At 30.7% G+C, this 13,460-nt stretch overlaps 1 protein-coding gene across 1 annotated transcript in view; it reads right to left on the bottom strand.

The window, feature by feature from the left end:
- LOC136981649 (protein SCAI) overlaps positions 1-13,181 on the bottom strand; it is a 37,342-nt gene extending 24,161 nt beyond the window's left edge. The window contains exon 1 of the mRNA XM_067277979.1: positions 12,868-13,181. Coding sequence (XP_067134080.1) covers positions 12,868-13,040 — 173 coding nt within the window. The 5' untranslated portion in view covers positions 13,041-13,181. The remainder of the gene's footprint in view (positions 1-12,867) is intronic.
- Between the last annotated feature and the right edge of the window lie 279 nt (positions 13,182-13,460).

Below are 13,460 nucleotides of genomic sequence, written 5' to 3'. Positions count from 1 at the left end.
AATTTTATAGAAATGTTAAACAATTGAACAAGAAATTGTAATAAAAATAAACGCAATGCGAAAGTAAAGTGAGCTCTGAGTGTGAGTCAGACACGTGTTAAGTTACCGATCGGCATCAAGCCAGAGTGCAAACTTTGACACTAACACTCATACACCATAATTGAGGTTAAATTGAGTCGGGGAGAAAAAGAAGTTTGATGAAAAAAGGAAACATCACAATAGATTGTTAGCATTCTAAAATGGCAAGGATAAAAAAGAAATAACAGGTTACATTACGAGTGCAGGTTTCTTAGTTCCATCAGCATCTCCCGATCAGAGTCTAATGATCAGAGTCTACAGATAATGTCTCGCATAGACTTTTTCTCAGGACCCAAACTGATCTTATTTCACCTGGAAACAGGGAAAGGAACCAATCAGGAAATGACGTAAGTAGGTCAGAACCAATTAAAGCAGTGGTTCTCAATCCATGGTTCGCGGGTGCTCCATGAAGCCACTTCAAGTGTTCCGCAAAAAAAAATCAAATATACAATTAATTAAAAATTGCTGCAAAAGAAAAATTGATACAATATAAAATAATTTTTGTATGGGGAATGTAATCAGCAAACGCCAATGACATCATATACTAGACAAGTGTGCTGTTGATTTCAAAAATTTTTTCCACCCTGCTTTAAAACTGATGTATTGTAAGTGTTCTTCAGAAAAAAATATCAAAGTTTAGTGTTCCTCAACTTCAAAAAGATTGAGAATGACAGAATTAAGGGAATAGATTTAGAGAGAAATCTTATATAATCCCTGGACTTCAAAGACACAGCACACAGAGGCAGAACAACAACAGAAATGCAATTTTCCTGTTATTATACTATTGGATTGTACCTGTGTCACTCTTCTCTAGAAGTGACATCAACATCACTCTAGTCCTCGTAATGTTTCTTCGTCTCCATTTAGCAGATACCTGCCTTGTGCGTCACCTCGGCACTACACCAGGGCTGTATTTGAAACTTCTTCTGAGAAATGGAACATCAATTTTAACAAACTTTTTGACGATTGTTGCCATTTATTTTGAAGAGTAGATTTTTTCACAACATAAGCAAATCCTTTATTTCAAATAAATGGGCTTTTTTTTTCCTGTAAAAGTGCCTCATATATGTATTTCCACAATATAGGAAACAGCCTTATCCATCCTGACGTGAGACTAACGATCCTTCCCTCTAGTCAGCAAGCTCACATGTATTTAAAGCTTCACTTTTATTAAAACTTTACTTAAATCGTTTTCCACTTCACAGTAACTTTTCAGACACCGTGTAATTTACTTCGAACATTATTAAAAACATGAAATGCACACGTTTATTTCTTAATATAATAGTTTATCATACATCACAAGTGATACTGTATCTGTAAATTTAAGGAAAATTATGAATAACTGTAAATTACATTATTATTAAATTCTAAAATTTGGCATCTAATATCTGTTTATATAGAGAACAGGAAAAATCCAATTTACTACAATTTACAAGATAATGACATAGAGTTATATTATTTCTGACATAATCATACATTTGATGTATTTGTAATTATTTTTGAAAATGCTAAAACAATTTTTTCACTAGCACTTTCAATAGCTTACAGCTATCATCCTCAGGTGAAAAATTGAGTACAATTATTTTCGAATGTTTGGCTTTTGAACGGACTTTTGAAATTATCTAACCCCGTTGTTGGTCTATTGTTTCTAATATCCTCTTGACGTTCCAGGATGTGGGACCGTAGCATTCTGGTAGTAGCCCCTAAGTAGATAATTTCGTCCCCTGACAGTGATTGTTTTAACGGAATTTCGTAGACCCCGATGGAGCAAACTTTTTAGCTGCTTTGATCAATCATCTTTAGGTTCAAACATCAGAACATACATTAAATGAAACACTACAATATAGAATGCCAGGAGAATTGATTCAATTTGACATTTAAATGTTAATCTATTGAATACAACTTAAGTGATAAATAAAATGCACATTGTGTGAATAATGTTGGCCTAGCTACTTAATTATCCTCCTTTTCATATAATTATGAAATGTGAATTAATTTATATTTGATTGTGCCAGATAAAAAAGAAAGAATGCCCCTCTGAAAACTGAGTGGTATGTTTATGTGTAAATACAGAATTTGAGGATGAATGATAGAAACTAGAGAGAAGGGGGAAGGTCAACTCCTCACGTTCTTGTACCTTACCATATAGTATTAAGCGCTCAAAAGAAGTGGACCAATCATCTATTTTATAAATTTGATGAAATGTGGTGATTGGCCAAAATAGAATTCTTTATATTCCCCAAACAAAAAAAAAAGCAGAAGGAAGCTTTTCATTCAGTTCTTCCTGAGAGTCACACTCTCCATACAGAAAAACTGCTTGTTCTTTCCTTCAAGATTTGACCTAATCTGACAAGATAAAAAGGGTGCTTCAAATACAGGAGGAAGCAACCAGAACAGTCGAGTGCTGCTGTTGTTACAGGTTGTGTTTTCTTCCATTTTATCATATTGTCATGAAAAAATAGGAGTGATTCAGTCTGCATTTTGTCTGTATCATCTTGTGTTGTCCCTAAATAAAAATTAACAGCCATATACAGCTTTTCTCTTGTAAATAAATCTATTCTTTCTGTGAATCCTAACAGCTCCAATAAATAAGCTAATATCAAATATTTCGTTACATTTATTAGTTTATAAATTAAAGGAATTAACAACAATTTTTCTATCATCATATTAACCAAAAACTTCAAACTATTTATTAATACAAATATTTAATTTTATTTTTATTTCAGAATAAATGAGCATAAGCATATTTTAATATTCTTTAAGTTATATTTAATGTTTTTTTTTTTCCAATAAAAATAAATCAGCCCAGCTCTGTTCGTTAAACAGTCTTTTAATTTTTTTAAATCAAATTTTATATCCTCTTTAAAATTTAACAAAATTAAAACATAAAAGATAATTATTGATTTTTTTAATGTGTAATTTTGTCAAATTTTGTCGTTTAATAATTTTTCCAGCTATTATTCATTTATCCGTCCAAATGAATGATTTCTTTTTTGTACAGTTAATTCCGTCATATGATAAAAATGTTAATTTGTCATAATTTTTTAGTATTAATTTCTAATATAAATAAAAACTATCTTTACAATGTATAGAATAAAGACATTCTTATTAATATCTAATATCACAACTGCAAAATTTTGCCAATTCTAATTACGTTATTATAAAAAGTTTATAATAATTCCACCAAATCAATATTCCCCCCCCCCTTCTTTTTCCTTAAAAATCTGGAATAATTAGTTCTACATTAATTTCTCAGGAAAACTGCTTAACTTATAAAAGAAATAAACATTGCATTTACAAAATAAAATAAGACTGTATTGTTTCTACTCACTAATTCATTAAAATATATAAAATTAAATGTTTTCCATCATATCTATCTAAAATTAATCAAGTAGCCTAAATCAAAAAATTAACATGTATATGTTACCGGCAAAACCCGATTTTATGCCAAACTAGTTTGGCGTAAGCGTGTCAGGCCAAACTAGTTTAGAATTATTATTCAAGTACATTAATGGTTAAAATAAAATTAAGAGGCAATCAATTAGATCAACAATATTTATTCAAACATAGTCTGTGTAATTATAAAAAACGGGGTTAATGTTACCCTACGTATCGAAGGTATCGGTTCGTCTCCAATTCCAGTAATCAGAAGACAGGGAACAGTGGGGACGTGCGTTCTAACCTAACCTAACCTATTCTAATAAATTATCATAATTATTAGCAATCAAATTATTAGAATACGTTAGGTTAGGTTAGACCAGTGATTCTCAACCTGGGCGATGTCGCCCCCTGGGGGGCGATCGAAAACTTACAGTGGGCGATTATTTGACTATATGCTTTTGGGGGGCGATAGTCATTTTGCGTGGGTGAAATCATTTTGAATACCTGCTTGCAGTGATGGGCCGCTGCATTTTTATATTGCGTTGCGAAAGAAGCGAATAAAACATTTTGTAAAACAATATTGTTATCCTTTGGTATTTAATTGCTACAATGTATATTCAATGTTTTATATGTCTCCCTAACGGGCAAAATTAATTGGACTGTGAATACAAAGTCGCATCGTACAGTCCGGTATTGCAATCCCTAGTGCGCATGTCTTAGATTCGCTTTGCGTGTGTAACGATTTCAATCATTTGGTCGAGCAGTCAGTAATGAGTATTATTAAATTTGAATTTTAATGTGATCTGTTGTGCTCTCGCCATATATGATATTTGCATTATTTTTAAAATAAACGTATTTCATTTTGTTCCGTATATCATAGGTAAGTTAATTACTACTTATAGGAGAGAGTTGCCATATGCATACTGGTCACCTAATGCGTATTAGGTCATTTATTTCTAAACAAAGGCTTTATATTGTAAGTTCTAATTAAATCGATAAAGTAGGAACAAAAATTCCGTTACAATAATTGTTTTGTTGTGAATTATAAGAGATTGAAGAAATCAGGTGAGTTTTCTGAGCTTTCTTTATAAGATATATTTTTGTGAATAAAATGGTTTACTTACATATAAACTTATTCAAGAAGTACTATTTTCATATAGATATGCTTTAGGATACCCAAAGAAATCGCCTCAACATTTGCCAACAAGGTGACTTAAGATTATATCTGTCAAAATTAGAACCCAATATTATTAAACTTTGTCAAGATCACCAACCTCAAGGTTCTCATTAAAATTTCATTTAGTTTATTATTTCTTTGTTATGTTAAAATTAAAACACATTACTTTATGTATCTTACTTTTTTTGTAAATTAAATTAAATTTATAACTAATGAATGTTATTCTACTATTGTTCCTTTCAAATTTCTTTGGATATATCTTACTAACGCCTAATGTAATCTACCTTATATTAGGGATTATCGTACAATTTTTATCAGTTAAAATTTATAGGGGGCGAATTAAGAAGCGGGTCTTACAAAGGGGGCGTTTGGTCCAAAAAGGTTGAGAAACACTGAGTTAGACGGTGAGTCCCTGGTGTCAGCTCGTCTACGATTCCAGCAATCAGAAGACAGAACAGTGGGGACGCGCGTTCTATCCTAACCTAACCTATTCTTCTCAATGTCAGATGTGGTAGCTGTATATACGTAATGTGAATGTATGTCTCTTTAATCCGAATAAATAAATCCAGAAGTCTACCGGATTTATTTATTGAATTAAAGAGACATACATTCACACTAACCTATTCTAATAAATTACCATAATTATTAAGTAGACTATGTTTTAATAAATATTGTTCATCTAATTGATTGCCTTTTAATTTTATTTGAACCATTAATATACTTGAATAATAATTCTAAACTAGTTTGGCCTAGGCAAAACTAGTTTGGCGTAAAATTGGGTAAAAGATTACAAAAGAGCAATTTCATCAAGACGAAAAGATAGACTTTGCATTTATTTATAAAATTATTCACCCAAAACTAATTTTCCAGAGTTAATGTATTTTTTATCCTAATGCTTTCAGGCTCCTACAATCCATCATTAGGGATATTAACAGTACAAAAACCACACTAAGCAAATTGTTAGAAAGTAATGATGTATTTGTTACACCATTATCTAACACAAAATAAAAAACTGCACTCCTTTACAAACATTTCTTATACATATAAATTTTAAACAAGCATAAAATCTCCAAAGATAAAAAGCACACGCAGAAAAAAAACTTTTGATTTCCTCCTTTTTTTTTTCTAAGCAAAACAATCAATCATACGTCAATTTCTTATTACAATAAAACAAGATCAATAATTTCATCAAATCTAAAAATAAAAATGAGGTTATTAAAGAAAATTATGCCTGTATTATCAATAATCAATCAAATTTAAATTATTTTACAGAAATTCTAACAGATTGCTAAATAAAATCCAAATTCATTTCTCTACGACAACGCAACATAAAAATAGCAGTACAGTAAAAACTATAAAAATTCATTTTACCATAAATGTTTTATTTATAACTCTATTTATTTTACAATTTTTTAGAATTTTATTAAATTTTTAAAATAATATCTTTATATGGATTATAGTGTGCAATGGCTTAAAGCTTACTTCAAATTTCGGCTGATGTTTCTTTTGTTTTGTGTCTTTATTTATTCAGAAAAAAATCATAAAAATATCAATAATCTAAAATAAATCTTTTGAAATAAAATTTTTCCTCCGACATTATTATATACTTTTTGTAATATTACTGTTTTATTTCCTTGTACATCTACAGCTGATAAGAGTGAAATACACAAGTAAAATTTTGAATTATTACTTTTTCGGCAATAAAAATTATATTAAAAAAAAAGATAAAATTCACATCATTCTTAAAAAATTAGCATATAAAATCATCTTTTACTGTAGTCAAAATATTTATTCTTTGTTAAATCATTAATAGATACAAGTAAAGGAAAAATTTCTTCTTTAGACTTTATATAACTTTCAGTTTATAAATATTTCTTAAATACAATTATCATATTTTAAGAAATATTTATAAATACACATACTAAGAAAACATTTACATTTATAAATAAATTAAGGATTTTAACAATAAATGTAAATATTCTTAAAATATAATAATTATATTTCAAGAACATTTATAAAACCTATTTATATAATTAATGTAATCAAAAATTATTTTTCATTTACATTTTTAAGCTTTCAACAATTTGACTTTGCAAATGTCAATAGTAATAATTTTTGATTATGTTAATTATCAATTCTGTTAAACTACCGTATTTTCCGGCATATAAGACGACTTTTTAACCCAGGAAAATCTTCTCAAAAGTCGGGGGTCGTCTTATATGCCAGAAAATACGGTAGTTATTTTTAACATTAAATTAATAGGTTCACCCTTTTCGTTATTTGTGCTTTCACAGTACCATAGGACGGTTCTTTATTAAGTTTATGATCAACTAGAGGGAGTATTAATTCCCTTTTTTAAATCACTGAGCACTTTTTTTTGATATTTTCCCCCTTTTTTAAACTTAGAAAAATGCACAAAAATGCATTATTAATAAAACTTATTACATTTTTTAATTAATAGTTTTTTTTTTATATTTTTGATATTTAAATACCTTCTTAAACATTTAATTAACTTAATGGCTCAATGCTAATAAAGTTTGAAATTGTCAACTGAATTTATTTGTAATTTAAATTTTAAGTTCGATTTCAGTATCTACAGTTAAACGATTTCTAACTTTTCCTTACATTAATATTACCTCATATGAAATATGCAAAACATATTTAAAACTGGAAAAGAAAGAAAAATGAAAAAAGAGTTATATTTTGGTATTATTAAATTCTGCAAAGGATAATGCAAGCAAGAAGAATGAATTTTTGTGACAACTAGCTACAGCTCTAATACGGTCAGGGATTGCTCTTAAGGTGAATCACCCAGTATTCAAAAAGTCTCTAGAAAATTATATTGAGCACTTGATCCTTGACCAAAACACACTAAGAAAAAAGTCACGTGCAGAATATGCCAACAACTACCGGATTATATAGGGCTATAATATTGCGATTATTATGGTGCCTAATGCTTTCCTCTAGTGACAAATTATTTAGTAATTAATTTATAATAATTGCAATATTATAGCTCGACATAATCCAGTAGTTGTTGGCATATTATGTATGCACATCAGGTTTGTAGTTGTTGATTTATAGCTACGTGCAGCCTGCATATGAAGCAACTTTAAAAAAATATAGGAAATAGTAGGAAACAACCTATTATTTTTGTTTTGGATGAAACAATAGATGTGCTAAAAAGGTACACATTAAACATTCTCATTAGTCCATTAACAGGGGGCTAATACAATCTATGCTGTTAAGAGTTTAAAAATTAGAAATGACAAATTCAACAAGTGTTATACAGACATTCAATAAAGCATGTGTCAAATTGTGGAACTCTGCCATTTTGTATGAAAAAATTTGGTTACTTATAACAGAAAGGCACCATACATGCTAAGTACATGCTCAAATATAAAGTTGATGTATTAGAATCTGAGACATGCCACTTATCTTGCATATGGCCTTAACAGGTTATGTAAAGGAATTAGGGCAGAATTTTCTTGGGTCAATGATTTCATTTTGGATAAAGGCTTTGATTAAATGTCCTGCAAATTTACATCTGTATAAAGGAATAATTACTTGCCACTTCCAAAACAGCCTGTAATAACCAGGTGGGGCATATGGATTCAAATGGCTTATTTTATGCCAAAAATCTCTAATCCATGGGAGTATTCATTGATAAACCAGATGAAAACTCTTCTTGAAACAACAAGCCCTATTAAAGGAACTCTACACTGTTTATTCACATAAGTTCCTGTGCAATCCAGTTTCTAAGTCTGAGTAAAGGAGTTTGTGTGAGAAGCAGTGGGAAATGTTTAACACGTTGACTGCCACGTTACTTTTCAGAATTCCAGTGTAAAACGCCAACTTAATTTAATTATATTATATTATTAAAGACTCTAACATAGTAGTAATCAAAAAGTACATAGTAATAATCAAAGAGTACATAGTAATAATCAAAAAGCATATAGAATGTGTTTTTTTTAAAAAAAAACAGATCTTACGAATTATCTCGTAGTTGGCTTACGTAACAGAAAGCTCTTCACTAAAGCCAAACTACGAGTTAATTCGTGCACAGACACGATTCGATCCGTCGCTTCACTACAGCCAAGTCAGAGATATGCGTCTAGATTCGTTAGTAACAAACAGGATATACAGTAGAGTGCAACACATTTACGTCTTTCTTGAGTGTGTTGTTTTATAATTATTTTTATAATCAAATTATAAATATATATATATACACAATGAGCACAAACTGTTTCAAAAAGCAACTTCTTTTAAAATAAAACTTATAAAGTTTAGCGAAACATTTGTCAAGGTGTTGATTAGAAAAGAGATTCAACCAGTTTAAAAAAAAAATTAGACTGCAAGAGTTTCATTATTTACAGAGTATCCCATCTACCGAAAAAAACAGCATCCGACAAAGCCATGTCAAATTTGTAACGAAGCGAAAAAACGTCGAGAAATGCGATATTTCTGTCCAGTCTGTCCCGAGATGCTAACCCTTTGTGTGGAAGATTGTTTTAAAAATTATCACAAACAATAAAAATATTCTTTTGCTTTTGATTTTGAATAAACTTTTTATGATTATATTTTCTGTTCATATATTAATAAATGTTCTGTTCAGGTAAGCCAATATTGATTTTTTTTTCTTGCCCCGAGGCTATCTATTTATATTTACACTGATATACTACAAATTTAATAGTAGATGCACAAATATGGCAAGTAAACAAACTATGAGACAACTCGTTGTTGGTGTCCTAGGCAATAACGCAAACTACAAGTCATCTCGTAGTTGGCAGTCAAACAAACCGAAAACCAGTTGGATGGATTTGCTTTAGAGAAACTGTGATATCCCAAATAAATATCTAGATATTCAAAACACTATAATTTCTGAGTTTCTTCAATCAAAATCTAGAGTTTGAGTGAAAACCAAATATGCTCTGACATCTGCTGACATTGAAAGATTGTTTTTGCAATTCATAAATTTACTTTCCTTGCAACATCTGCAGCTGACCATAGAAAATGTAGAATGAATGTGTTTGCAAATACAATACTTTTGTTTGTAAACTGAAACTGATGGATGAGATTTTGAAAGTGATTAATTAATTTGAATTTTCTACCATTTTCTTGGGCGTTACATGTTCTATATATACTTTTATGCACAATAAAATGATGGTTTTATTTTTATACATTTTTAAAAGCACTTTTTTCCCATGAAAATCCACTATTCTTGTAAAGAAAATTTGCACCAAATTACATTTATTATTATACTTCAATTTTACATTTTATTGATATAGTTAAGGATTTGAAATAGATATCCCATGCAAACAATATTAGTAGAAACTGCACTAGTCTTTACAGCATAAAATCTTATATCAAAATAATTTTTAATGTTGAATTTTTTTAATACAGTTAATACATTTTAATTAATATAAAAACTTTTTAGTAAATTCAGTAATAAATGAATTATTATTATTTTTTTAAATTAATTGCAATATTTTAACTATATTCTCCTTAAAACTTGTTGATATTTCTTTTATATGCAAATCTATAAAAATTTTTAACTGTTAAACAAGTAGTCAACATAAGAATTGTGTAAACATAAAGAACTACGTGCTGTGATATTTTTACAAGCGCACACAAAATAAATTGATAATTTTTACCCTCCTGTTCATTACTTATAATTATTTAATTATTTGAACTTAAAGCATTATTTGAACCTTACATATTATTAATTACTATATGTACTGTACATACCATCAAATATTTACAAATGAAAAACTCATGAAATTTATGTATACCTTTTGTTACAGAAAATCCCATTATATTTATCACAAAACTACTTTAAAACATACAAGTAATGAAATTAATTATATAAGAAAACAAAAACATTTCAAACTATGCTTTTTGAATTGTAAAATCACTTTGTAGTTAATATTACTTTTATATTTGAATAACAATTTATTTTAAATTATTATTTAAAATCATTAAAGAAACATAATTTACAATTAAAAATTAAATATAAATGTTTTGTTATCAAAAAATACAGAGAACTTAACAGAAAATTTGATTCATTCATTTTTTAACAAAGCTGATCTTATATAGAACAAATATACACAAGTATACAATCATTCATAACTTCCAAACAATTGAGCCTATGTAAATTTTTTTAATACCAGTTGATTCAGCATGTGAAATTACATCTAAATATTCCTAAATCTATTCATTTGTTTGTGTAAGACAATGGTTCTCAATCTTTCTGATGCTACAGCATCAGAAAAATTGAGAACCCCATTCATACACTTTCACAGAACACCATTCATACACTTTTTACTATGTGGAGCATTAACATCAGTATATTCAAAAATCGATAAGTAATTCCATGTTCACTATTCTAACAAAGCACCGAAGCAATAAACCAAAACTTTATTGCATTGTATGAAATAGTAAAAGAGGAATTGTCTATGAATAGAGTAATACATTGGAATAAATTTGCAATATAAACTTTATAAAATTTGTTTTTTTCACAGAACACAGGTTAAGAACCATAGGCATAAGGCGGCAGTTCTCGACCTTTCCGAGACCGTGGAGCATCATTCATATTCTTCTTATTACACGGAGCATTAGCAACAATACGTTCGAAAATTGATAAACATTTCCACGTTTACTCTTCTCGGGAAACAATGAAGTAATAAACTAATAAACTTTAATATATCGAATAAAATAGAAACACGGAATTATCTACGAATATAGCAACAGGAATAAATTCGAATAAAAACTTTAAAATCTTTTCATTCGCAGAACACTCGAGGTAGGTTTGCGCGACACTCGTTAAGAACCACCAGCACCAGGCAATGCAACAAGTGGGCGACATCTTTCTATGGGAAACCGGCCCCTACTTAAGCAAAGAAAACCCAGAAAACTCCACACTCCGGGCAAGGCACGAACTGCCACCGACCGACTGCCTGCATTCGGTCATCTCGTCTGCTCGCCGACCGGTGGGCCTAAAATCCATTCATACACATTAAAGTTGCTTTTAGGTATGGTACAGTACATGCAGTGGTGATATTCGAAATATTTAACAAGGGGTTCGCTAGCAGAAAATTTTTCCCTGACAATCACCGACAAATGAAATGGAAGTTTTGGCTAGAAATAAATACAATACCTTTTCTTGCAACCATATATCTAACAATCAGTGGCGTATTTAGAACGTAACGAGCCATGGGAGAAGGCCAGGTAACAATAGTATTTTAGAGCTGTCGACCTTTTTTTTTTTTTTTTTTAAATTTTTTTTCAAGGCAGAGAAATTCTTTACCCCGCAATATGGCGCTTCTAGGAATAGGCACATGTCATCATCTCTCGAGATATATTATACTTTTTCTTTCGCTGTCCATAGCCCGACACGTGTTTCACAGCCATCTTGTATTGTCTCGCGCGCGTGGCATTCTGGGATCTCTCTTATGACTGGATCTACTTTCAAGAACACTCTTGAATCGATCGCGATTAAACCTCAATTGAAACAGTCGAGAGAGATCGCACCAAGACATACTCCCTGACCTTGCTCACAATCTAGATTGAAATGCTCGATGCAAACGGGGTATAAGGCCCTAGTTTAGTAGTATTACAGAGTATAATACGTATATTTTAATATATTTTTTTAAAAAAAAACAAACCTACTGAGAAATGTTCCGTGTGTTTAATAAGGTTCGGGAAACTGAAAATTTTAACAACGGGTTCGCCCGAACCTGTGCGAACCCGCCGAATATCACCACTGAGTACATGTACACAAACAGGTAAACAAATGACCTAAAAGCAATATCTACCCAAATTTACAATAATTGAAGCAATAATAACTTGCTTACTTTATAGATTTCGGGCATTTTCCATCATTTCCAACCATAAAATATGCAGAAACCCATCAAACGCGCGTTTAATATCAATCTAGTGAAGAATTTTATGGCATGTTTACATAAACCAATCGCCAACTCTGTAATAATTGATGCACCGTAAATTTCCCTATTTATCCGAGAAACGTCATCGATTTTAGACCAATTACGAATCAGATTGGTTCTTTTACCTTCCAAACGTTTAACTAATTAACATTAAACGCGCTTAATTACCATTAACAACGTCAAAACGGCCAGACGACTAGGCTTAACTATAACAAGACATTCGTCGCATCCAGCGGGGTAATTACACCCTTTAATGTGCCGTAATGTCGTTTGTAAGGTTTACCAACTGACCTGAGACCGTTAAATAGCTGTTTGGACTTCTCTAACAGATGACAGAACTCATTAACGATCTTCCTTTCCTGTTCCTCGATCTCGCTCATGATGGCCATCCTCCGTGTTGCATGATGGGATAGAACGTCCTCTGCTAGATTCGAACTCGGTTCCGCGGTTTTAATTTTCTGCATGTAATGAACGGAATCGTTATTCTGAGGGACCAGCTACTTGGCTGTGTCTTTGCCCTCGGGGCCAATCGTTAACTACAACCGAACAATCAGTGGCTGGTCCGCTCGGCTTAAGCTGTTTGGGCACGAGGTTTATTGCGGTCGGCTGACGAGGCTATACCAAACACACGTGTTTCGCATCGTATCGTTTCGCGGGGTTCGTTTACTTGTGCATTCGTTTCGAGATCGATAATGGAAGTTAATGGTAATTATATATGCTATAGAAGTTTATGTAGCTTTCGAAATTATAAATAATCGTAATCCTCGTAAATTATTTTAATTTTTAGTTCGGTTTTGTTAAAAGTTACAACGTATGACACGTGAAAGTGAAAGTGAAATTAATGTTGTGTCGCATTTTCGTCACTAATTCAACCGAAAATAATA

This window comes from Centruroides vittatus, unplaced genomic scaffold (genome assembly GCF_030686945.1).
Source record: "Centruroides vittatus isolate TY-2023 unplaced genomic scaffold, ASM3068694v2 contig_786, whole genome shotgun sequence".
NCBI classification, from domain to species: Eukaryota; Metazoa; Arthropoda; class Arachnida; order Scorpiones; family Buthidae; genus Centruroides; species Centruroides vittatus.
This window is presented reverse-complemented; position numbering and strand designations above follow the sequence as displayed.